We start from the raw sequence: 24,291 nt of genomic DNA on the forward strand, positions 1-24,291 counted from the left end.
AAGTATGTATTGCTCTCGACTTGCAGCTTGATTCGACCATCCTAAGCCTTGATGGGCTTGCGGGCTGCGAGCACGTAGTCAAACCCGAAGCGTATCCTGCGTTGCTCCTTCTTGGGCAGACCTCCGGAGCCGAACTCCTCTTCGAGACGTTCGTCGACACGGTCGAGAGCCTGCTGCATGCTGTCAGCTAGCTCCGAGTCCTTAAACATGGGCACGTGGCGTCTGCCCACCTCCAGCTGACGAGTGACTGCCGATCGTCCGTAGACATTGGCGAGACGCACACTGTTGAAGACCTCCATCCCCGCCTTCTCCAGCTGCCTGTGTGACCAGTCGATCGGGTACTCACGATAGCAGCGCCGCCCAGCTAGCAGCAAACAAGCATCGCGAATGCGAGCCACCTCTTGGACCAACTTCCCCGCCTCTTGGTCTTGGTCACTGGCATCTCCCGGGAGCTGACTCTCACTCAACGGCTGCAGACCCACCAGGTAAATCCTGCCTCCAGGAGCCAGCTTTTTCTCCAGTCGGCCACAGATTTGGTCTTGGTAGTACGGTGCAAAGCCTTCAATTGCTCCCACCAGGTAGTCTGCAGTAAAAATCATTAGAAATGTCATCTTCCACGTATCATCTTGTAGCAGCTTTCGCTTTACCGGCGATAATGACGTCGAACAGTTCCTCATTCGCCAGGAACTTGACGTCTTGCCAGTTACCAGCGTGGACCTTCAATGCGGTCGCGTGCGGCGTCTTACTGGGCCCAAACTCTGTCGAGAGCTCATTGGCGAGAGGTTTCTCCCCTGTCACAGCCACGACCTCCGAGATGAGGGGCGACGCGTCCCCTCGCAGCAGCCATGTGAGCGAGTGGCGACCCGTGCCAGCGTCCAGTACGCGACCCCAGGACGAGTTGGAGGCCTCGAGCTGCTCGCACTCGCGCTCCTCGATCCAGCGGAAGAGCGAGTCCGTCTTGGGCGGCATGATGACTGCTGTCAAATGATTCGCATACTTTATTCAAGTAATGGTATTTAGTGTGGTGTACGTAGACTGAAGGCAACTTGAACTCGATCTTGAAAGAGCAACAATCAGTGAGCTCGTCAGTTCCTCACAGCCTTCGACTTTGCAACGGACGCCTCCTCCGTGTTTTTTGCAGAGCTGCTTGGACTTGACTTGATTGGCGCTGCCTTCCGCTTTGCACAGTTTGGGCTGTGGAGACTTCTTCCTGTGCGACTCGGAGGTGAAAGCAGTCAATCGATCTGCGCGTGGATCTGGCAACGTGTCTTCACTCTTTGAGGTGCGTGGCTCCACTGAAAAGGGGTCTTTCCAGTCCGGAGGCAGAAGGAAGTAGCTGCCATCATTAACGTTCTCGCTGATGAGCACTGCCACGTTAGTTGAGAATTGAGAAGGTGCGTCCAGGGCAAAATATGGCTACATTCTTGTGGCAAAACAACAACAAAATTAACTCCGCGCACTGCTCACAGAAGACTATTCCGTTCTTTTCGCCGAGCCACTCGAAGACACGTTTGCAGCATCCTTTCCAGCAGGAGCGACACCGTCCGACGATTCCTCCATAACTTCCTTCCCAGGAATTAAAGTGGTAGCGCTAGAAGCCGCATCTGCAGTCTCATTTCCAGTCGTCCATGAAGAACCATACTCGTCGTCATCACTGTCAACAGCCAAGAAGTCCTCAGTAGTCGGTACAGTGCCAGTCTTCATCCGTCGCTCCTCCTCTTTGTGAACAATGCAAAGCCCACTCCTATCCGCACGGTTGTTACACCATTCAAGAGTACACCTAGCGCCACCGCCGTGGTCCCAGCAAAGTCCTTTCGTCAACCGTCTCTTCGTGCAGCCCTCCGCCTCACAACGCTTGCCCCCACCATGTGCTCCACAGCGACCTCCAGGTTCCGCCACCTTCTCGCATCCGTTCACTTCACACTGCGCTCCACCTCCATGAGCTCTGCACAAATTCCTGGTCCGAGCGACCATAAGACAACCCGATACACTGCACCGTTTGGCCTCTGCCGGTTTGCCGCCGTGGGCATAGCACAGTCCTTTTCTCTGAGCGCTCTTGTCACATCCCTCCACACTGCAAGCCTTGCCCCCGTGCGTGTAGCAGCGTCCCCCTTTGTGAGCCGGTTTGTCACAACCTTCAGCTTTGCATCGAATGCCTCCTCCGTGGCTCTTGCAGAGCCCCTTGGACTTGACTTGGTTGGTGCAGCCTTCGTGTTTGCACTGAGGCCGCTTGTACGTCTTTTTGGCTTGCGCTTTCGCGGTCGATGGCGTGGGTGGGCCTGTATATGCATCCAACAAGGTGGCAATGAGTTGGGATCAATGGTTGTACGGCAGAAAACATGTTGCCATTCTTACTCATGAGGTCTAAAATAAACTGGTTGTGGGTGGCTTTTTGTATCAAGCACTGGAGATACCGGGATAGGTGCGATCTGCGACGTGTGCCAATCGCACATGGCTACACTAGTTGCCTTTTAGCGGCTCGACATGTCCTTCATGGCTGTTTGCAGGTGGTAGAGCACTTCTGGCGCGGATGGGCGTGCTTTGGGGTCGACTGAGACACATGCGAGACCGAGTTGCATGAGAGCGTCCTGACCGCCTTGGCTGAAGTCTGCGCGGAGTCTTCCGGCGGCGACGAGTTGGAGGATGGCGGTGTCGGGCAAGCGCCCGCCCGACCCATCGCGAGACTTGGCATGTGCGTAAGGCATCGAGTGGGTGTTGAGCTCGGACAGCACTACGCCGAAGGAGAAGATGTCAGCTTTGTCGTTGTAGCGCTCGCCCATCATAACTTCCGGTGACATCCAGAGAGACGTGCCAACTGCTGCAGTCATGGTGCGATCGACCCGTTCTCGGGAGATGCCGAAGTCCGTCAGCTTAGCGTCCAACTCTTTACTCAGCAGGATGTTCTTGGACTTGAGATCGCGGTGGATGACAGGAGGATCGAGCGAGTGCAGATACGTGAGAGCGTGCGCGACGTGCAGCGCGATCTTGACCTTCTCGTACGTGAATCCGCTGGGCCGGTTCTCCGCCTCATACTTGTTGAGAAGCGTCCTTAGGTCTCCTCCAGACATGAACTCGATCAACGCACAGAGGTCGTTGGGCGAGTCCCAAGCTACCCCTACAAGGTGCACAATACGAGGATTGTGACGCAGTTGCCGTCAGCGGCAGGTATTGCCGCAACTACAACCAATCTGGTTGAACAATAAATTTTCGTATGCATGTCTACCAATATCTGAATGGCGCAAGATATTCAAGGATAAGAACAAGAATCTGATACGTCCGATAATCATTAATTTGATTGGTCTAAATCATCAAGATTTGATAATATCCAGTATGGGAACTGGATTTTTGATGAAACTACAACTACGTGGATATTTTAGACAAGATCATTGGTAGAACAGATAGCAGCTGAGATTAGAGAAGGATAGGCTTTAGGGTAGGACACTAGTGGTCTCAAGGACATCCGTAAAAGCAAACAGCTCAATCTCAATCACTTCTCAATTTGCTTTCAATAGCAACAACCCCTCCACCAACCTCGTCACCTGCCTACCCAAGGACCGCACGCCGGACACGCCAAGCAAGACCTTCCTCGGCGCAAGACTGTTACATAGTAGCACTTGCCGTGTCAAGCTTCGATTCAAGCTTCGGTTCAAGTTCAAGAGTTCAAGGCTAGGGTACTTGTGGCCACATAGTGGGAAGCGAGTATCCTGTGACTATTAGTGCGAGCCACATCGTGGGGAGCACTAGGTTGCGAAAGGGTTGTCTTTTAGCACGAACGTTACGTTCAGTGGCTAGTCGGTGTGGTTGTGAACCAGTGTGGTTACTCGATTGGTACTCCTTCTGTGGGTCCGCGGTTTAGTGCTTTCACTTTGTGAATCCCTGTCCCGCCTCAGAAAACACGGAGAATAACTTCCTTTCGGTATACCTACTTGGTCTTACTTGATCTACATCCATTGCTACTGCAACTGTTTCAGTGTGCATTGTTGCATGGGTAAACGAAAAACTCGCGAGCCCGAAGAACCGTTCGTCAACACCACTAAGGTCTTAACCGATCGCCATAAGGAGCTTGATAAGCTTCGAAAGGACCTGTGGTTAACGACGGTAAAGCAACTTAAGGTTGTCAAACTCATCCGAAACGAAATTCCGGATTGTAAAAATTCAAGTGCGAGGAACGTCGTTCACGAATTTTCGGAACAGCTGAAACAGCTTATCGAGCGTACCCAAACGGTTTTGGAAGGAACATTCGACCACTCCGTCCAACTTTACAAGAAACGTAGACTGTAAATAAGAATTTAGACAGTTCCGTTTTATTTTCAAAGGCTTTATTTTAGGGTTTCGGTAGTATATATAGTGACGGCGCTGAGAAGTCCGGTTGATATGACCCAAAGAAGAGGTCGTGCAACTGAGCGCCCGTCCCCGAACCCTAGACCTCGTCAACAGAGCAGAATGAGCTCTCCGAGTGACAATGAAGCCACACGCCCGACAACACGTTCCAGAACACGCACGCAAGCACAACCGAATGGGGCTAGTGCCGATAATGAGGCAAATTCGGCCGCCCCCGCTGCAGCAGCTGCGCAATCAAGTCATGGACCCGATACGATGTCCATGCAGCAGTTACTAGTGTATCTTACACAGCAGCAACAACAATATCAAGCCCAGGTGCAAGCCCAAATGCAAGCCCAAATGCAGCAGGCTAACGAGCGTTTTGAATTCCTCGTTGCATCAAGAGGCGAACACAAGAAGAAGGACCCTCCTGTGTATGAAGGGAAGTACGGCGAAGACATTGAGCTATGGATCTTCGCTACTGAACAGTACTATGCCAACAAGCGTCACATAATGGAAGCTGATTCGTCAGACTTTGTGACGCTAATCTCCAGTAACTTGGGCAAGTCCGTGTTGAATTGGTACCGTGCCTTTATCACGGATTGTGAGCGCATGAGCGTTCACCAAACATGGTCTCTGTTCAAGCGTCAACTGCGTACACGTTTCCGACCCAAGGACTTCGAGTATGATCTTCGCGAGCGGATGTTTCACTTAAAACAAAAGGAAACAATCCACGAATATGTCTCTAAGTTCCAAGACTTGTTGTCTCAAACTGAATTAGAGATAAGTGAACTAGAGAAGCGTTTCTTTTTCCAGAATGGACTACGGGAAGAAACCGCGAAGAAAATCAAAGAAGAAAGTCCGAGTACGCTTCAAGACGCTATGGAGATTGCCTCTAACTTCGAGTTTGCACATTACTCGGGTAAACCACCTCGCATTCCGTCCAAGTCATCGCAGGCACCGGCCGAATCCGGTAAACGTTCAATCAAGCCGACATCGCAGAAACCAAAGCGATTCGAGAAGAAGAAGAACAAGAATGATGACTGGACGAAAACAGCTACATGCAATAACTGTGGCAAAGTTGGCCACATTTCCCCGCAATGTACCGCTCCAAAACGTAAGGAAGCAAATAGGTACATCAGCGGCGCACTGTATGCTATCTTGGAAGCCGAGGCTCATGCGTACAAAGAAACGGGTCAAGAGAGATCCGTCACCATTTTCATTGATAATGGATGCAGCTTAAATGGCGTATCTGAGGAATTGGTGAAAACGCTTGGGCTGGAGGTAACCGAAGGCGAGTTGATGCAGGTCGACCTTGGTTATGACCAAGTGGTACACCGTCCGCGTCGAACCGTGGAGATGAGTCTGCAGCTACCAGGTTTCCCATTGACGTCGGGAACCTTCCAAGTCATGCCCGTTCCAGAAAACAAGGATGTTATTCTGGGCATGATGTGGCTGCGAGAGCAAAACCCGGATATCGACTGGAGTACAGGGCAGGTCACACCACGCATCAAGATGGAGGATGAGCAAGATGCTCAACTAAGACTGCCTAAGCAACGCCCAGCTAGAAGAGTCGCTGGACAACGCAGATCTCGTATCGACCAAAGTCGCGAGATTTTCAACCACTATCGGCAGCATGGCCACAAAGGCCAATATGGCAAGACGCGACTTATTTCAGCTCAACAATTTCTAAGAATGTTGCGTCATGACAAGGACATTGAAGCAATCTTTGTCATCAATCCGCATGACTCTGAGAAGGCAGAACGCTTTAAGAGTCAAGGATGGGAGGCACTTAAGGATAATCCAGCGTATGATATACTACGCAAGTATGCGGATACTGTTTTTCGCACGGAACTTCCAAACGAGACGCCTCCTGTACGAGAAGGGATCGAACACGAAATCCTTCTCCAGCCTGGTACCACGCCTATTTCGGTGAAACAATGGCGCCAGAGCCCTGATCAGCGCATCACAATTCAAGATTGGACCAAAGAGATGGTTCAAGCGGGCATTATTCGACCAAGCACGTCTGCATTTTCCGCGCCGACGTTCTGTGTCAAGAAGCCTGTTGGATGGCGCATTGTGCACGACTATCGTCAGCTAAATCTAGCGACAATTTTGCCGGCTATACCAATGCCGCGCAAGGAGGATACCTTTGATGCCATGGCGGGCAGTCATTGGTTTTCGTGCATGGACCTACTGTGGGGTTACTACCAAGTTAAGCTACGTGAATCGGACATACCGTTTACAGCTTTTTCGACCCCTGATGGTCTATTTGAATACCTCGTTACTCCAATGGGACTCAGTGGTAGTCCCGGAACATTTAACCGTCTTTTACAGAAAGTCTTTAGGGACTTAAGAGACGTGATGAGGATCTATTTTGACGACATCTACGTATTCACCCCGAGCGAAGATGTCGCAGAGCACCTTGAAGCTTTAGATCGTGTGCTCAAGCGATGTGAAGAACAGCAACTTTACATCAAATTATCCAAGTGTCAGTTCTGTGTGGACGAGATTCCATGCCTAGGAGATTTCGTCGGACGAAAAGGAGTCCGAATGGATCCAGACAAGGTTCGCATCATCGCAGAATGGCCTGTTCCCAAGACCAAGAAGCAAATGGAGAGCTTCTTAGGAACTACGGTCTATGTGTCCAGATTCTGTAAGGACTTTGCACAATTTGCAGGACCACTTCATGACAGCATCAAGGGAAAGCGTCCACGAGAGACTATTGAACTCTCGGACGATCAACTCAAGTGCTTCAAAGAGCTTAAACGCCGGTTAGCCTCACCACCAGTTCTCGGCCTTCCTGACTTCACAAAACCTTTTGGTATTCGCATGGACGCCTCGAATTTTGCAATCGGGGGAGTCTTGTTTCAAAAGGAGGGAGGGCTAGAGCATCCAATCGCGTATACTGGCCGGAAGATGAAGCCAGCAGAACTAAACTACCCTGTTCGAGAACAGGAGTTGCTCGCGATCATGCATGCTCTTCGAGTATGGCGTGTGTATCTTCTTGACCGACCGTTTACGGTCGAAACGGATCACAAAAGTATTGAGATGATTCTGACTCAGAAGACTACAAACCGACGCGTTGCACGATGGTTCAATGAGCTTGCTGAATTCCAGCCTTTGTTCAAGTGGATTCCCGGAGAAACGAATACCGTGGCTGATGCATTGTCACGAAATCCAGAGTTTGAACTGAAAGCTGCTCAAGTAAGCTTACAAGAGCTACTGGAAGCAGCCAAGAATCGTGAAATTGTGGCAACGATTGTACCAAACAAGGTGACAGTGGCCCAAACGGCGAAGTCGATGTATTCGTGGAACAAGGATCTACAGTGGATCATCAAGAAGCTGAAGCAAGGGGATGAATTGCCTAAATACTCCTTACAGGATGACATTCTTTTCTATCAAACTGCGGAAGACCAGACTCCACGATTGTACATCCCTGATGACGAAGATCTGAAGAATCGAGTCATTTGCGAGAATCACGATGCAGTAGCAGCAGGACACCCAGGGTTTTATAAGACCTATTTGGCAGTACGCGAGAAATACTACTGGCCGAAGATGATGAAGTACATCCAGCGCTATGTCAACACATGTGAAATGTGTCAGCGCAACAAGGCGAGACAAACCAAGCCGCCGGGACTACTTCAACCACTAGACATACCTTCGGGTAGGTGGACAGACATCTCAATGGATTTTGTAGTGTCACTGCCTGTCAGCACCAAAGGTTGCGATGCGATTATGGTAATCGTTGACCGGCTGACAAAGCGAGCGAAGTTCGTTGCGACGAAGACAACGGACAACACCACAGATATCGCTAACGTGTTCATGAAGAATTATGTAAAGGATCACGGTTTACCCAAAACCATTATATCCGATCGAGACACCAAGTTTACGTCCAAACTTTGGCAGAGTATTGTGAGTGCGCTTGGTACGCAGCACAACTTGTCATCGGCTTTCCGACCCCAAACAGATGGACAAACGGAACGGACAAATCGATTTATCGGAGATTATCTTCGAGGTGTCGTCAACCCAGCTCAAAATGACTGGGATGAATATCTCCATTTGGCAGAAATTGCCTACAACCGACGTGTACACTCCACGATTCGAATGTCGCCGTTCGAAGCGGATCTAGGATATGTCCCCTACATGCCAGACGATGTGGCATCAGATCCGGAGTTTAAGAAATTGGAGAAAACAGCGCAAGAGTTTTTACTTCAGCAAGAGACTCTACTCAAGGTCGCACAAGACCGTATGAGCGAGGCGCAGGAGCGTATGAAGTATTATTACGACAAGAATAGACTTGTCCAGAACTTCGAAGTCAACGACATGGTGCTTTTAGACGGAAAGAATTTGGATATCCGTCACAAGGGGTATGCCCAGTCGAAGAAACTCGCTCCACGATACATTGGACCTTTTCCAGTGATAAAGAAGATCTCAAAAGATTCCTATGAGTTGGGATTATCGAAGGGATTAAAGTTGCATCCTGTGTTCCACACATCATTGCTGAAACCGTATCGCAAGGACCCAAAGCGAAGGCAGCAGGTGAACAAAGTCGTGTTAGCCGATGGAACCGAAGGACAACTCGTTGAAGCGGTGATTGATCACCGCATGTACAAGGGAAAACCGCAGTACAAGATTTGGTGGCTAGGTGAATTCAGAGCTGATGCAACCTGGGAACCCATTGAGAATCTAAAGCAGATTCCTGGGCTCATCGACCTCTATTGGAAATCCAAGAAGCGACCGAAGCCATTTTCAAAATAGGCGTCTTCTTGAAGGGAGGTCATGTGACGCAGTTGCCGTCAGCGGCAGGTATTGCCGCAACTACAACCAATCTGGTTGAACAATAAATTTTCGTATGCATGTCTACCAATATCTGAATGGCGCAAGATATTCAAGGATAAGAACAAGAATCTGATACGTCCGATAATCATTAATTTGATTGGTCTAAATCATCAAGATTTGATAATATCCAGTATGGGAACTGGATTTTTGATGAAACTACAACTACGTGGATATTTTAGACAAGATCATTGGTAGAACAGATAGCAGCTGAGATTAGAGAAGGATAGGCTTTAGGGTAGGACACTAGTGGTCTCAAGGACATCCGTAAAAGCAAACAGCTCAATCTCAATCACTTCTCAATTTGCTTTCAATAGCAACAACCCCTCCACCAACCTCGTCACCTGCCTACCCAAGGACCGCACGCCGGACACGCCAAGCAAGACCTTCCTCGGCGCAAGACTGTTACAAGGATGTTCTAGTGTTGCCATGAGCTTCACTTCGGCGAGGAAGCTGATTCGATGGACCTTGCTCTTCCTGGTCTCGGGGAGCAGCATTTTGACGGCAACTTGCTGTCCATTGTACGTGCCAACGTACACCTCTCCATACCCACCACGACTGATAAGCTGCTGGACTGCCACCTTCTCGCGCGGAACTCGAGCTCCTAGAATCGCCTCGTCACGCCACAATGGCGACCCATCGCCATCCGACTCGGACGTGAACATGTCATCGACAGTTCTCGACGGTACTGCGTTCATATTGACAAACCCGTCCTCTTTGTCCGACAGGGGGACGCCATTTTCTCGTTGCTTTCTCCCCGCAGACCGACGTCCAAACCAGAAAATCAACCAGCCAATGCCTAGCGCAACCACCACAGCAACAACCACAATCACCACGATGATGCCCGTACCAAGCCTCGAACCTGATGAGTCGCCAACAACCCCCTCCACAGTTGAGCCACTACTACTCCCAGCACTACTCGCAGATGAACCTGACACTCCACCGCTTGCACTTGCACTCTCGCTTGCACTTGCACTTGCACCATTGCTCTGGCTTGCACTTTCACTCTCGCTGCCGCTGTAGCTGCCACTACCCGACGTGTACTCACTCTCCGAGAAGAACTTGTACTCACTGTCATAGCACGAGTGGTCTGCCACCACAGAGCTCTCAATAGAGAAACTCTTCGCCGCAGTGGTCGAGCACTTGTTGTCCGTGTACAGTTTGAGAGTCTGCGCGTCGTCGCTGCCCACACTCGCGATCGCTGACTGGTACGACGTCGAGTTGATCATCTTGATGCAGCTCTCGTTCGCCAGGAACACCCTTCCCTCAAAGTACTCGTCACAGTCGCTGCTGGACGTGTCGAACTGCTCCACCAGGACGTAGTCCGTCGACTTGTAGTAGCTCTTGGTCCACACCTGCGTGTCTTCCACGCAGATGACGGTGCGGTAGTACTCAGTGCTGTTGAAAGTGTAGGGCGAGCAGTTGTACGTGATGTTGAGCTGTCCGCAGTTGGCTTCCGGGAAGATGTCCATGTAGAACGGGGCGTCGGAGCAGTCGCTGGTCTCCCAGTAGCCGCTCTGCTGGTACGTGAAGGCCGCCGCTTCTTGTAGCAGCAGCGCCGCCAGCAGCAGTCGAGAGGACATTGCTCGTGCTGCAGTGGTTCAGCTTGTGTTTCGAGGAGCTTCTTGATGGAAACTGGATTGTGCCAGCACTGCAGCCATCAAAGCTGTACCGTGCAGAGTCGTACAGCCTGTACGACTGTCTTCGTCACTTCTGGTGCTCACGATCCTAATGACACTACGACTCGTAGTCGACGAAGATAGTCCCGGTATTACCAATGGGGAATCAATTGCAATCTCTCTAAACTCATTGCAGTACGCAACCCAAGTAAGGGAAACAGCAAGTTGGTCCTATGTGGACATCGATCGCATGGCCACTTGAAAGCGAGAGCACTTCTGGAATCGTCGGACGCATTTTCGGATCTACTGCGACGCTGGGTCACCCCCAGGACGGCAGTGTCGAGCAAGCGCTCGCCCGATCCGTCACGAGACTTGGCATGCGCATACGACATCGAGTGGGTCTTGAGCTCCGACCGACAGCACACCTCCAAACGAAAACACGTCGGCCTTCTGGTCGTACCATCATGCCTCCCGGTGACATCCAAAGACAAGTTCCACCTGCTGCCCCTACATGTATAGTCACGGTCCCGAGAAACGTTCCAGCTCCGGCGACAACAAAGTGTTCTTGGACTTTTGGTCGCGGTGAATCACAGCAGTGCGCGTACGCTACGTGCAGTGCGATCTCGACGTCCTCGGCCGCTTCTCCTTCTGGTACTTCTTGATGAGAGCTCTCAAGTCTCCCACCTGCAGCTCTCAAGTCTCCCACCTGCAATGAACTCGGCGAGTGAACAGAGGTCGTTGGATGACGCATCCAGGATTAGTCCCAGGCTACGCCAACGAGTCGAGCGATTTGCGGGTGGTCCAGTGTCGCCATGAGCTTTACCTCGGCTAGGAAGCTGCCCCGATGCGCCTTGCCTTTTCGAGCTTCGGGGGAGCAGCATCTTAATGGCTGCGCTTGTGTGTTGTATATTCCAATGTAACTAGCCGCCACGCTGATAAGACTCTTGACGATCACATTTTCACGGGGAACTCGAGCTCCGAGGATAACGTCGTTGCGCCACAATCCTCCTGCACCTCCGTCTCCACTCCTGCTAGCTTGAGCTGTGGATACGGTTGTTCGTGGGATTTCCTGCGCCAAAACTGCGTCGGCAGACCCGCCCACATCGTCGGAGGTCGCTATGTTGGTCATGGTCTCCTCCATACGCTTCGAGCGCCGTTTGCACCAGAAAACGAAGACGTAGATCGTTGCGGGGACTACCAACGCGACGGTCACGATCAAGACAGACGTGGTTGTCCCCAATCCCGACGCACTCGACGTCTCTCCACTCGAGACATTACTGCTACTCTGCTACTGCTGCTACTGCTGCTACTGCTGCTACTGCTGCTACTGCTGCTACTGCTGCTACTGCTGCTACTGCTGCTACTGCTGCTACTGCTGCTGCTACTGCCGCTGCCAGCGTTCGTTTTCTTAGGCGTGCTGCTTCCAACAGCCAGAACTTGATTCGATGACTCCTCCTGCACTTGGGCTCGAACTCTCGCTGCCGCTACCCGACGTGTAGTCACTCTCCGAGTAAAACTTGTACTCACTGTCATAGCAGGAATGGTCTGCCGCCACAGAGCTCTCAATAGAGACACTCTTCGTTGCGGTGGTCGAACACTGTTTCTTGTAGCAGAAAATGAAAGAACGTTGCACCAACTACAAGCGCTGCCATTGACGCCATCTTAGTCACTTGCTCGTGCACTATGCGGTGTCAAAACGGATTTGGATGTGAGCAAGCGCTAAGAAGAAGTCTTTAACGTGCAGCCTTGTACACTCGGATGGACACTCTCGCGATTTTATCCTTGGTGAAGGCGAATCTCGACTTGCCACTGTAGCAAGGCAATCCTGTATCCTGCACAGTATTGGTGCGCTTGGTTGGGTGTAGATGAACACAGGCACCTTATCCCCAGAACGCTAAGACGGTCATGGTCTCGATGCATCTCTCAGACATCACTCGTAAATATAGCCCTGCTCACACGTCGCAGATCGTACCTACGGCGTCACGTGCTGAGCCAACAATAGACAAGGCCAACTGCTATGCAAGTGTCAACACATCCAATAGCTCTTTCACCACTTCCACTGCACATGGCACCTCCACGCCCTCAACCCACCAAGCAGCCGCTCGTGTCCGTCTTCGACTGGGACGACACTCTGTGCCCCACCTCCTGGCTGCAGCATCGGGGCCTCCTCGTCGCCCACGGCCTCGTCGATGGAGCTCCGTCCATGGACGTCGAGACGTTCGAGCAGAATTCCACGCCGTCCCCATTGACGCCAATGGACCGTCAACGTCTCGAGCTATTGGAGCGTCAAGTGCTGCAGATCCTGCAGCTTTCGGCCAGTTTCGGACCCGTTTTCATCGTCACGGCGGCCTCGCTGCCTTGGGTGGTGGCCAGCGCCGAGCACTTCTTGCCCCGCGTGCGGCAGTTCCTGCTGGACAACCAGCGGCAATGCGAGAGTGGCGAGAGCGAGCGGGTGCAGGTGGTGTCGGCGAGAGATTGGTACCACCTCCAGGTCGGCGCAGGGGGCTCTCAATTGGAGTGGAAATGCGCCACTTTTGAGGCTCTTTGCACCCATTTGAAGGTGCAAGAGGTTTTCGACAGGCTGAAGCGTAGGACCGACTTAGTGTCCGTGGGGGACGCACGGTTCGAGCAGCAAGCGTGCGTGAGGATGGAGATGAGGGCTCACGAGTTTCTAAGGAGTAAAACGATGAAATTCGTCGAACAGCCGACGCTGGACGAGCTGTTGGAGCAGTTGAAGATGACGAGCGTCATGTATGACCGCATGTGTCAGTATGACAGCGGATTGCACCTTTGTGTGGAGAGGAAGCGGGACGGAGACGCAGGCAGAGTTGTGGACGGAAGCGAATGCGCACTCGAGACGCTGCAGCTCGTGCAGATTGACCGTGAGGCGGTGCTAAAAGGACCTGCAGCTAGTGATGCGAGGTTGCAGCAGCTTTTGGTTGCAGCGGATTCCTTGAGTCGTAAAGCGCACGGCATTAGCAGCAACCAGACTGAGGTCCCCCTTGCTGCTGTTCCGGGAGTGAGAAGCTGAAGCTGGGAAATAGAGATAGGATATTGGGAACTTGCTTCCCAAATAGCTAGGTAGAATTCATAGGAAGTTAATCTTAATGCACGTGTGAGCCCGCCCTAGGCTTCACGAACGACAAGGAGTTATCGTGTTATTGTCACTGCGAATTAGACCCGACAAGACTGGTCACTCACCCAGTTGGTCTTGATACTTGGTTAGGAACGACAGAATTGCGCCGTTGGACCAGCCGAAGCCAAACTGCGGCGTATACTCGCCGCCGTCGCCCACACCGCCCAGTTGCTGAGCATTGTACTTCTCAAACATGAGCCCCGTCTTCTGCCAAGCAACAAAGCCTGCTTTCACCCACGTCTCAACGAGATGCTTCGAAAGCGCGAGCGATTTGGCAGTGCCGGCGGCCTGCAGCCCTTCAATGACGATGTCTTGCAGAGGCGGCCACGCATTCGGAGCATCCCATTGCTGGCCCGTGGGGGAAGTTGTGGTTTGGACGCCTCCTTCCTGGACCAATCCAGACTTTTCAAAGGATGCCACGATTTTCTCGAGACGAGCCGCGTCCGAGGGGTCAAACGCTCTGCCCCACAGCGGCGAGTAGTTGGAAACGGACACCACCTGGGAATGCTCGCGAGAGTCTAGCAAATAGTCCTTCCAGCACCCGTCTGACTCACTCCACAGCACGGCATCCATCGCTCTCACGCGCGTTTTCGCTGCAGCTCGGAATCGACCAGAAGCAACGGCGTTCCCCAGCAGCTCGTGGAACTTCGCGAGGTTGAGCTCCACGCGGTGTAGAACGGCGTTCAGCTCGACAGGAATGACGTGGGAGGTGCGAATCGTAGCCAAGGTGGAGTAGTCGCCAAACCAACGACTGGTGAAGTCCCAACCGCTTTCTGCCGCTGCGATGATCTCGTTGTAAGTTGACGTCTTGTCCTCCGCAGTAGACGCAGTAGCCACATCTTCACGGTACGATTCCGGTCGTGGCTCGCCAGCATGCGCTTCGTACCGGTTGAGTACAAAAGTCTCGCCTGCTGATTGCAAGGACGCCGACGCTGGGATCTCGACGGCGTGGCCATGATCGCCACGATGCATCCAGAATTCGTATTCACGCTCCAGCAACGGCACCGCCGCGCGCAAGTATTCGAGGTCCCAGGCGCTGCCATCGTCATCTGTGGCATCCCCAGTGTCTAACTGAGCGACGATCCGTACCATATCCGAGAGCAGCGGAGGCTGCGAGCGCGTGAGGTAGTAGATGCGGCCGCCATTAGGGACAAAGCCAAACTCCGCCACGTATTCAAGCAGGTGGTTCACGACGCCGCGAGCTGTTCGACGCAGACCGCTGACGAGGAGGCCCTGCACGATCCAGTACGAGTCCCAGTAGTAGCTCTCTCGAAAGCGGCCGCCAGGAACGACCAGCACATTCTCCCCATTAAACTCACGCGCCAGTGAAGCAATAGGAAGCGAATGGAGAAAAGAGCTCCGAGACACTTGCGCGGCGGTAGCTGACGCGGGCACGCGAGCCAGCACCTTCCAGAGCTTATGCAGCTCTACGGCCCAACCACGCAGACTTTCGTTCCTGATCTCGGCGATCTGTGGAGGCACTTTACCCTCTTGGAAATCTGGTGGAGTGATAGGAGCCAACTCCGCTCCCGGTGGGTCGAAGTGCTGGTCGACAAACGCAGCAAGTTGCGTCTTCCACTCGTCTCCTCCCGTCGTGTTGCCGACGCTCGCCTGGAGCTCCTGGAACTGGGTCAGCACTTGGTCCGCCGACGACGTGGCCTTGATGGGCATGTCCACGAAGTGCTTGCTGTCCGGGAAGAGCTCTTGCATCTGCACCTGATGCAGCAGTTCGCCCCGACAGTAAATACGCTGGAGCTGATGGATCTCCAGCAGGCGCGGGTTGTCAACCGCGGTCTCGACCGACATGAGTGAGGGATTCACGGGCCCTGGGGTGGAGCGAATGAAGCGTCGCCCTAGAGCAAGAGAGTTCGCTGATGCCCAGAGCAACAACAAGAGGAAGAGCGAGAAGCCTGGTGGGTGATGTGAGACCATGCCCAATCCTTCCAGCGTATCTGCAATTGGACGACACAAGATACCGGAGCCGCAGGAGACGCGGAACAGAATGGCTACGTCGGACTCGTACAAGGAATGGAGACGCCTGTGTGACCGGAACGGACTTGGCGGGAGTAGAAGCGTAGTCATCTGCTCACTGGTTCGCATCTGCCGTCAATCACCTGGAAAAAGAGACTCGAGATGATCAAACAACCGCGTTACATTAACATGCTTACCGACGAAGGCGAACAAGGTACTAAAAGGTAAAGACAACGCTACAAGAAAGGAGACGCACGGAAGAGGGTTGGCTGGTAGCAGCAGCTTCCGAGGCTCGGAGCTAGTGGCGGAGGTTCTGCGCGGCCGAGTCGATGGTGGTCGACGTCGACGTGCCAGTCTTCGATGGGTCAGCGGAGGCAGTCGAGATGCCCGTCTTGGTCGTTGCTGGGCCGGCAGCAGATGTCTGAGAGGTGCTGGGGTCCACGGCGCTGGTAGTCGTTGCCTGAGCTTGGGCGGTCGAAGTCGAAGTCGCTGTCCCTGTAGCCGTGGTGGGAGTTTGCGTGTTCGATGTGACGTCGCTCGAGGAAGGAGGGCACGGAGTTTGGGCACCGGTTGACGCCGTTCCGCTCGAGATGACGGACGATATATCCGGCAGACCCCCGCTGAGGCCAGTACTGGGGCTCAACCCGCTCGTCAAACCACCCGAAAGGATCGGTGAGGTGCCTTCGTCACAGGGAGCATCAGCGGCAACGCTGGTTAAGCCGTTGCTGGTCAGTCCAGTGGCCAAGCCGCTCGTCAGCCCGCTGGAGACGATCGAAGACGTATCGTCGCATGGGATGTCTGCGGTGATGCCACCTACTGGTAGGCCACTCAGACCGCCTGCCAGTCCGCTTGTCAGTCCGCTTGTCAATCCGCCCGTCAGTCCGCTGGAGAGAATGGAAGAGGTGTCCTCGTCGCACGGGGTATCCACGGTGCCGCCGAGCAGGGTCGTGCTTGTCGAGTCACAGTCATCGCCCGTAAGGAGTTCCGTTAAGCACGCATCCGAAGACGTGAAGAAGATACCGAGGAAGGCGACGGTGACGGCGACTTGAACAATGGAGCGAACAAGCATCATGGTACTCGATCAGGTGGGTTGGGGGTGTACTCTCTTGGTTGTAGCTGACAGGATGCAAATTGCAAAGTGAGATAAACGTTAGCAGTATTCGATAGTCTCCTCAGCCGCGGTCCTGCTTGCCCAGATCGCAGTGGCCAAGAGCAATTTTTTTTCACTTTTACGAGCAGAGGAATGGGTTGCAAATACCCACACGTCCGAGCTCCTGCCTTTTCTAAATGTGCCGCGCCATCCAAGAACGGAGTGGTCATCAAGTAGCTGCTCCGGCTCGCGAGGAGAGCATTATTCCTTAGAACGTGTGCTTCTCAGCCTTCGGAGCACAAGTGTAGTCTCCAAAAATGTAACTCGAATTCTGGATCTTGTGTTGATTGTGACTATCCTACCCTCCAGCCGCAGTCTAAGCTAAGCCATTGCGAGCACAACTTGTGGTGTCACCCATCTCTATAATCTGGCATGAGAACTCTTAGCATTCTAAGCTTACTGTATATCGATTTCTTTGTTGGATACTCACCCTTGCACATGTCGACGAGCTCCTTTCCGCCGGCGCTGAATCATCGCAAGAGTTGCCATGAATGAGTTCGAGCGCCTTCACCTCTACAATTTATTCTTTGTTTTAACTCCGTCGCAGTCCATACCTCAAGCCTTTCCTATTGCTTTTGACAAGACCCTATTGCATCAGTGTAAATGATTCTCTGTGTTTGGACCCCGCAATGCTGCTCATCAACGGGAGTAACACAATTTGTTTTAATGTTCATTTTCCCCCCCACTCTTACACAGTATCAACAAGAGCTTTTGGGACCCAAAGACTGCGCTGACACATACACACGTAGCAGCGTTAGATACAACTTGTTTGCAGATCGTTCGATCACCGCGATGACAGGCGTTAACCGCGTAAGTTTTGGGTCATTGAAGTCGATGTCGAAGCCTCCGATCCCGACGGACTCGTAGCCGCAGAGCTTTCCGTGGTGGTAGCATATGAAGTATCATCAGTCGGTGCTGCGTTTGTGGGCGCTGTAGGTGCAGGTGTCGGGGCTTCACTTTCCGAAGCCGGCTCCTTCATGATGTCAATCTAGACAGTCGCAACCGTAGTATCGGTGGTGGTGTCCTAAGAATTATCGTCGGTAGGGGTTAGAGTCGGACCGACCGACGATCGATTCTGTTAGAGCTGGCGTGGGTGCCTTCGTCGTAGTTTCCGGTGACACCGATGGGGTTTTCGCTACGTCGTTAGGAAGTGCTAGTGTTGGAGTTTTCATGAGGTCTGCAGACTCCGCTGGAGCTGGGGTTGGCGATTCAGTCACACGTTGTCGCGTACGCGGTTGGTGCTAGGACTTCAGTGGCAACGGGTGCAGTCGCCATGTACGCCCTCGACATGAATCGATTGATTAGCAGTCACACTGGACGATGTTGAAGCTGGCGAGGGCGTAACTCGCTGGAGTCTCTGTTGATGGCTCCGATACATTGGTGCTAGTTTCGGTAGTCTCGGGCACCTTGGTGGCACTACTTTGCGTTTTATCCGTCGCTGGAGAACTAGGGTCGTAGCCTATATCTTCGGCTGTACAAGGTGCGACGCAAGCGAGAAGACAATCAATGGGGTTGGAGAAAGGTGCTTGATACACTAACGTCGAGCTGATTCTGTTGAGTACATGTACTTCGGACAGAAAATGAAATTTGAGCGTCGACCTCAAGTTTGCGCGCACCTGACCCTCGAGCTGCACCACCCCGGCTACCAACAAGCTGCTGATTGCCAGCCACAACTGGCTGGATATGGTTCTGCGATGAAGCCTCCAACGCAGCTCACAACGATAGCAGTGTTTACTTTTGCCAACGAGGTAAAGGTACAAACGAAATCCAGGTAGAACGATGTCCTGACATGAGAATATAGAATTGCAAGCAAAAAAGCAAGAATTGATGGAGCACAAACAAAATCTGTCATTTAAAACAGGCATCTTTATGCAATTCAATCCCAGGTACAGCAGTACGCAGGACTTTTAGACACGGCCACGGTTTAACATCCTGCTAGCTTAGAAAGCACAGTCCGAAGTGTGGGGCGTCGTCACGGCAGGCGTCACAGAGGGGGTCTCCGGCGAAGGAGGCGTGTTCTGGACTGGCGTCTGCGGCGTGGTAGGGGCCGGGGTCACACCAGGAGTTTCGGGTGTCGGGGGGACCTGCTTACCAGGGTTGGTAGGCGTCGGCGTAGGGAGGTTACGATCCTCCGTGGGGCTAGTAGCAGTCGGCGTCGGCTTGGGCTGCTCCTGCGTCGGAACATCCGGGAACTTAGGGGTGGTCGGCGTAGGCGTGGGCTGCTCCTGGACAGGCGTCTCCGGGGTCGGCGTAGGCTCATCCTGCGTCGGGACCTCCGGGGTAGGCGGCACCTCCTGCACCGGGGTCTCCGGCGTAGGCGTGGGCTCGTCCTGCGTGGGGATCTCCGGGGTGGTCGGCGTCGGGGTAGGCACCTCCTGCACCGGGGTCTCCGGCGTAGGCGTGGGCTGCTCCTGGACAGGCGTCTCCGGGGTCGGCGTAGGCTCATCCTGCGTCGGGACCTCCGGGGTAGGCGGCACCTCCTGCACCGGGGTCTCCGGCGTAGGCGTGGGCTCGTCCTGCGTGGGGATCTCCGGGGTGGTCGGCGTCGGGGTAGGCACCTCCTGCACCGGGGTCTCCGGCGTAGGCGTGGGCTGCTCCTGGACAGGCGTCTCCGGGGTCGGCGTAGGCTCATCCTGCGTCGGCACCTCCGGGGTAGGCGGCACCTCCTGCACCGGGGTCTCCGGCGTAGGCGTGGGCTCGTCCTGCGTGGGGATCTCCGGGGTGGTCGGCGTCGGGGTAGGCACCTCCTGCACCGGGGTCTCCGGCGTAGGCGTGGGCTGCTCCTGGACAGGCGTCTCCGGGGTCGGCGTAGGCTCATCCTGCGTCGGGACCTCCGGGGTAGGCGGCACCTCCTGCACCGGGGTCTCCGGCGTAGGCGTGGGCTCGTCCTGCGTGGGGATCTCCGGGGTGGTCGGCGTCGGGGTAGGCACCTCCTGCACCGGGGTCTCCGGCGTAGGCGTGGGCTGCTCCTGGACAGGCGTCTCCGGGGTCGGCGTAGGCTCATCCTGCGTCGGCACCTCCGGGGTAGGCGGCACCTCCTGCACCGGGGTCTCCGGCGTAGGCGTGGGCTCGTCCTGCGTGGGGATCTCCGGGGTGGTCGGCGTCGGGGTAGGCACCTCCTGCACCGGGGTCTCCGGCGTAGGCGTGGGCTGCTCCTGGACAGGCGTCTCCGGGGTCGGCGTAGGCTCATCCTGCGTCGGCACCTCCGGGGTAGGCGGCACCTCCTGCACCGGGGTCTCCGGCGTAGGCGTGGGCTCGTCCTGCGTGGGGATCTCCGGGGTGGTCGGCGTCGGGGTAGGCACCTCCTGCACCGGGGTCTCCGGCGTAGGCGTGGGCTGCTCCTGGACAGGCGTCTCCGGGGTCGGCGTAGGCTCATCCTGCGTCGGCACCTCCGGGGTAGGCGGCACCTCCTGCACCGGGGTCTCCGGCGTAGGCGTGGGCTCGTCCTGCGTGGGGATCTCCGGGGTGGTCGGCGTCGGGGTAGGCACCTCCTGCACCGGGGTCTCCGGCGTAGGCGTGGGCTGCTCCTGGACAGGCGTCTCCGGGGTCGGCGTAGGCTCATCCTGCGTCGGGACCTCCGGGGTAGGCGGCACCTCCTGCACCGGGGTCTCCGGCGTAGGCGTGGGCTCGTCCTGCGTGGGGATCTCCGGGGTGGTCGGCGTCGGGGTAGGCACCTCCTGCACCGGGGTCTCCGGCGTAGGCGTGGGCTGCTCCTGGACAGGCGTCTCCGGGGTCGGCGTAGGCTCATCCTGCGTCGGCACCTCCGGGGTAGGCGGCACCTCCTGCACCGGGGTCTCCGGCGTAGGCGTGGGCTCGTCCTGCGTGGGGATCTCCGGGGTGGTCGGCGTCGGGGTAGGCACCTCCTGCACCGGGGTCTCCGGCGTAGGCGTGGGCTGCTCCTGGACAGGCGTCTCCGGGGTCGGCGTAGGCTCATCCTGCGTCGGCACCTCCGGGGTAGGCGGCACCTCCTGCACCGGGGTCTCCGGCGTAGGCGTGGGCTCGTCCTGCGTGGGGATCTCCGGGGTGGTCGGCGTCGGGGTAGGCACCTCCTGCACCGGGGTCTCCGGCGTAGGCGTGGGCTGCTCCTGGACAGGCGTCTCCGGGGTCGGCGTAGGCTCATCCTGCGTCGGGACCTCCGGGGTAGGCGGCACCTCCTGCACCGGGGTCTCCGGCGTAGGCGTGGGCTCGTCCTGCGTGGGGATCTCCGGGGTGGTCGGCGTCGGGGTAGGCACCTCCTGCACCGGGGTCTCCGGCGTAGGCGTGGGCTGCTCCTGGACAGGCGTCTCCGGGGTCGGCGTAGGCTCATCCTGCGTCGGGACCTCCGGGGTAGGCGGCACCTCCTGCACCGGGGTCTCCGGCGTAGGCGTGGGCTCGTCCTGCGTGGGGATCTCCGGGGTGGTCGGCGTCGGGGTAGGCACCTCCTGCACCGGGGTCTCCGGCGTAGGCGTGGGCTGCTCCTGGACAGGCGTCTCCGGGGTCGGCGTAGGCTCATCCTGCGTCGGCACCTCCGGGGTAGGCGGCACCTCCTGCACCGGGGTCTCCGGCGTAGGCGTGGGCTCGTCCTGCGTGGGGATCTCCGGGGTGGTCGGCGTCGGGGTAGGCACCTCCTGCACCGGGGTCTCCGGCGTAGGCGTGGGCTGCTCCTGGACAGGCGTCTCCGGGGTCGGCGTAGGCTCATCCTGCGTCGGCACCTCCGGGGTAGGCGGCACCTCCTGCACCGGGGTCTCCGGCGTAGGCGTGGGCTCGTCCTGCGTGGGGATCTCCGGGGTGGTCGGCGTCGGGGTAGGCACCTCCTGCACCGGGGTCTCCGGCGTAGGCGTGGGCTGCTCCTGGACAGGCGTCTCCGGGGTCGGCGTAGGCTCATCCTGCGTCGGGACCTCCGGGGTAGGCGGCACCTCCTGCACCGGGGTCTCCGGCGTAGGCGTGGGCTCGTCCTGCGTGGGGATCTCCGGGGTGGTCGGCGTCGGGGTAGGCACCTCCTGCACCGGGGTCTCCGGCGTAGGCGTGGGCTGCTCCTGGACAGGCGTCTCCGGGGTCGGCGTAGGCTCATCCTGCGTCGGGACCTCCGGGGTAGGCGGCACCTCCTGCACCGGGGTCTCCGGCGTAGGCGTGGGCTCGTCCTGCGTGGGGATCTCCGGGGTGGTCGGCGTCGGGGTAGGCACCTCCTGCACCGGGGTCTCCGGCGTAGGCGTGGGCTGCTCCTGGACAGGCGTCTCCGGGGTCGGCGTAGGCTCATCCTGCGTCGGGACCTCCGGGGTAGGCGGCACCTCCTGCACCGGGGTCTCCGGCGTAGGCGTGGGCTCGTCCTGCGTGGGGATCTCCGGGGTGGTCGGCGTCGGGGTAGGCACCTCCTGCACCGGGGTCTCCGGCGTAGGCGTGGGCTGCTCCTGGACAGGCGTCTCCGGGGTCGGCGTAGGCTCATCCTGCGTCGGCACCTCCGGGGTAGGCGGCACCTCCTGCACCGGGGTCTCCGGCGTAGGCGTGGGCTCGTCCTGCGTGGGGATCTCCGGGGTGGTCGGCGTCGGGGTAGGCACCTCCTGCACCGGGGTCTCCGGCGTAGGCGTGGGCTGCTCCTGGACAGGCGTCTCCGGGGTCGGCGTAGGCTCATCCTGCGTCGGGACCTCCGGGGTAGGCGGCACCTCCTGCACCGGGGTCTCCGGTGTAGGTGTGGGCGCATCCTGGTCAGGAGTGTCCTGGTCAGGAGTGTCCTGGTCAGGAGTGTCCTGGTCAGGAGTGTCCTGGTCAGGAGTGTCCTGAGTGGGAACTTCGGGTGTCTCCGTCTTCTTGTCATCGTCCTGGTGACTGTTGTTCTGCTCGTGGTCGCCCTCCTCCTTCTGCTCGTGGTCGCCCTCCTCCTTCTGCTCGTGGTCACCCTCCTCCTTCTGCTCGTGGTCACCCTCCTCCTTCTGCTCGTGGTCACCCTCCTCCTTCTGCTCGTGGTCACCCTCCTCCTTCTCCTTGTCGTCCTTGTCGTCCTTCTTCTCCTTGTCGTCCTTGTCGTCCTTTTTCTCCTTGTCGTCCTTGTCGTCCTTCTTTTCCTTGTCGTCCTTCTTCTCCTTGTCATCCTCCTTCTCCTTCTGCTCGTGCTGGGTGTTGTCACCTTCGTCCTTGTTGTCGTCCTGGTTGGTGTTGCCCTGGCTTGGGGTGTTCTGGCCAGTGTAGTTGTCGTCACCCTGGCTCGGCGTGTTCTGCGCCTGGGAGCCGCGGAGGCCGCCGCCGGCGCCGAGGTTACGCTCCAGCTGGAGACCCTCGACGATGTTGTTGGACTTCACCTCGTTGGCGTTGTCCTGGGTCATGAAGCCCCAGGAGGCGTCAGCGGTGGACGCCGTTGAGGCGACAATCGCCGCGGCGAGCGCAATATGCGCGATGATGCGAGCGAGCTGCATGCTTGCGGGTGGGAGGTTGTATTGGAAGCGGACTTCCAATTAAGCAAACGTCGTTCGCTTGGCTCGGCAAATTGCTGAATGAGCTCCATGCTCTCTTGCTTCCAAAGCACCGCTCTCCATGCTTGCTCGTCAGCCAAATCCTTTCGAACAGCACACGCCGGCTTTGTTCAGAAAGGGGGCAGGGGAGACCGTCGCGTCGATGTGAAGTGCCCGACGGCCGCACTCGAATTTGTCACGCTATACCGTTCCGGTATCGGATAGGATGCCGTATCCCCCCCCCCCTCTACATACATGTGCCTGCTCCCTCCCAGCGAGGACCACATGCTTTAATCTCACCCGTCGTGCGCAACTGGCAACTCGCCCCCTCTGTCGGCGACACCCTCAGTGGTGTACAGTACCGGTATCAATAGCCTAGGACGGCAAGGAATACAATCGAGACGCATGCAAAGACAATTCCATCTCGGGGGGGCAAGTGCTCTTCTATTGAGCTCCTTGCAGCTGTTATTCGGTGCATTGAGACGATTTTGCTGAGCCCGCGTGCTTGCTGCGCACCAGCTCTGATGGGGAGACTTCGTTACTTACGGACCTGAGTATCTTCATGATGGCGAGTGCTTATGCTCGGAATTGGATTTCCTCGACAATCAGACCCGGCGATAGCCTCGAAGGTGTGTGTGTGGCGTTGAACTTGTTCGCAGGAACTGGGTGGAGATGGGACGGACAGTGTTTTTCTGTCCGTCTGTCGTTGCATTGCAGTCTCTACGGACACCAAAGGGTCCTCCCTCTGCATTGACGAGGCTGCTTCAGCGTCGGCGCTCAGCTGCAGACACCGGAACATGCTGCGTTACGCATTACCCGCGTCCCAATTGGCAT

At 56.0% G+C, this 24,291-nt stretch overlaps 6 protein-coding genes across 6 annotated transcripts; 1 reads left to right on the forward strand and 5 right to left on the reverse strand.

Moving 5' to 3' along the window:
• Positions 1–41: 41 nt before the first annotated feature.
• Positions 42–969, reverse strand: KRP23_1488 (uncharacterized protein; the record flags this gene model as incomplete). Its single annotated transcript, XM_067885669.1, has 2 exons — positions 42–583; positions 648–969. The coding sequence occupies 2 exons, from the start codon at positions 967–969 to the stop codon at positions 42–44; spliced, it is 864 nt and encodes a 287-aa protein (XP_067752063.1).
• Positions 970–9,825: 8,856 nt separating this feature from the next.
• On the reverse strand, positions 9,826–10,742 carry KRP23_1489 (uncharacterized protein; the record flags this gene model as incomplete). Its single annotated transcript, XM_067885680.1, has 2 exons — positions 9,826–9,847; positions 9,925–10,742. 2 exons carry the CDS (start codon positions 10,740–10,742, stop codon positions 9,826–9,828), a joined length of 840 nt encoding a protein of 279 aa, XP_067752064.1.
• A 2,101-nt stretch (positions 10,743–12,843) lies between these two features.
• On the forward strand, positions 12,844–13,809 carry KRP23_1490 (uncharacterized protein; the record flags this gene model as incomplete). The annotated part of the gene is made up of 1 exon (XM_067885691.1): positions 12,844–13,809. One exon carries the CDS (start codon positions 12,844–12,846, stop codon positions 13,807–13,809), a length of 966 nt encoding a protein of 321 aa, XP_067752065.1.
• Positions 13,810–13,971: 162 nt separating this feature from the next.
• Positions 13,972–15,996, reverse strand: KRP23_1491 (Trehalase; the record flags this gene model as incomplete). The annotated part of the gene is made up of 1 exon (XM_067885702.1): positions 13,972–15,996. The coding sequence occupies one exon, from the start codon at positions 15,994–15,996 to the stop codon at positions 13,972–13,974; it is 2,025 nt and encodes a 674-aa protein (XP_067752066.1).
• A 187-nt stretch (positions 15,997–16,183) lies between these two features.
• On the reverse strand, positions 16,184–16,957 carry KRP23_1492 (uncharacterized protein; the record flags this gene model as incomplete). The annotated part of the gene is made up of 1 exon (XM_067885714.1): positions 16,184–16,957. The coding sequence occupies one exon, from the start codon at positions 16,955–16,957 to the stop codon at positions 16,184–16,186; it is 774 nt and encodes a 257-aa protein (XP_067752067.1).
• Positions 16,958–18,975: 2,018 nt separating this feature from the next.
• On the reverse strand, positions 18,976–23,331 carry KRP23_1493 (Sialidase; the record flags this gene model as incomplete). Its single annotated transcript, XM_067885725.1, has 1 exon — positions 18,976–23,331. The coding sequence occupies one exon, from the start codon at positions 23,329–23,331 to the stop codon at positions 18,976–18,978; it is 4,356 nt and encodes a 1,451-aa protein (XP_067752068.1).
• Positions 23,332–24,291: the final 960 nt, after the last annotated feature.

The sequence above is a fragment of the Phytophthora ramorum genome (genome assembly GCF_020800215.1).
Source record: "Phytophthora ramorum isolate Pr-102 chromosome Unknown Phyram_PR-102_s0001, whole genome shotgun sequence".
NCBI classification, from domain to species: domain Eukaryota; phylum Oomycota; class Peronosporomycetes; order Peronosporales; family Peronosporaceae; genus Phytophthora; species Phytophthora ramorum.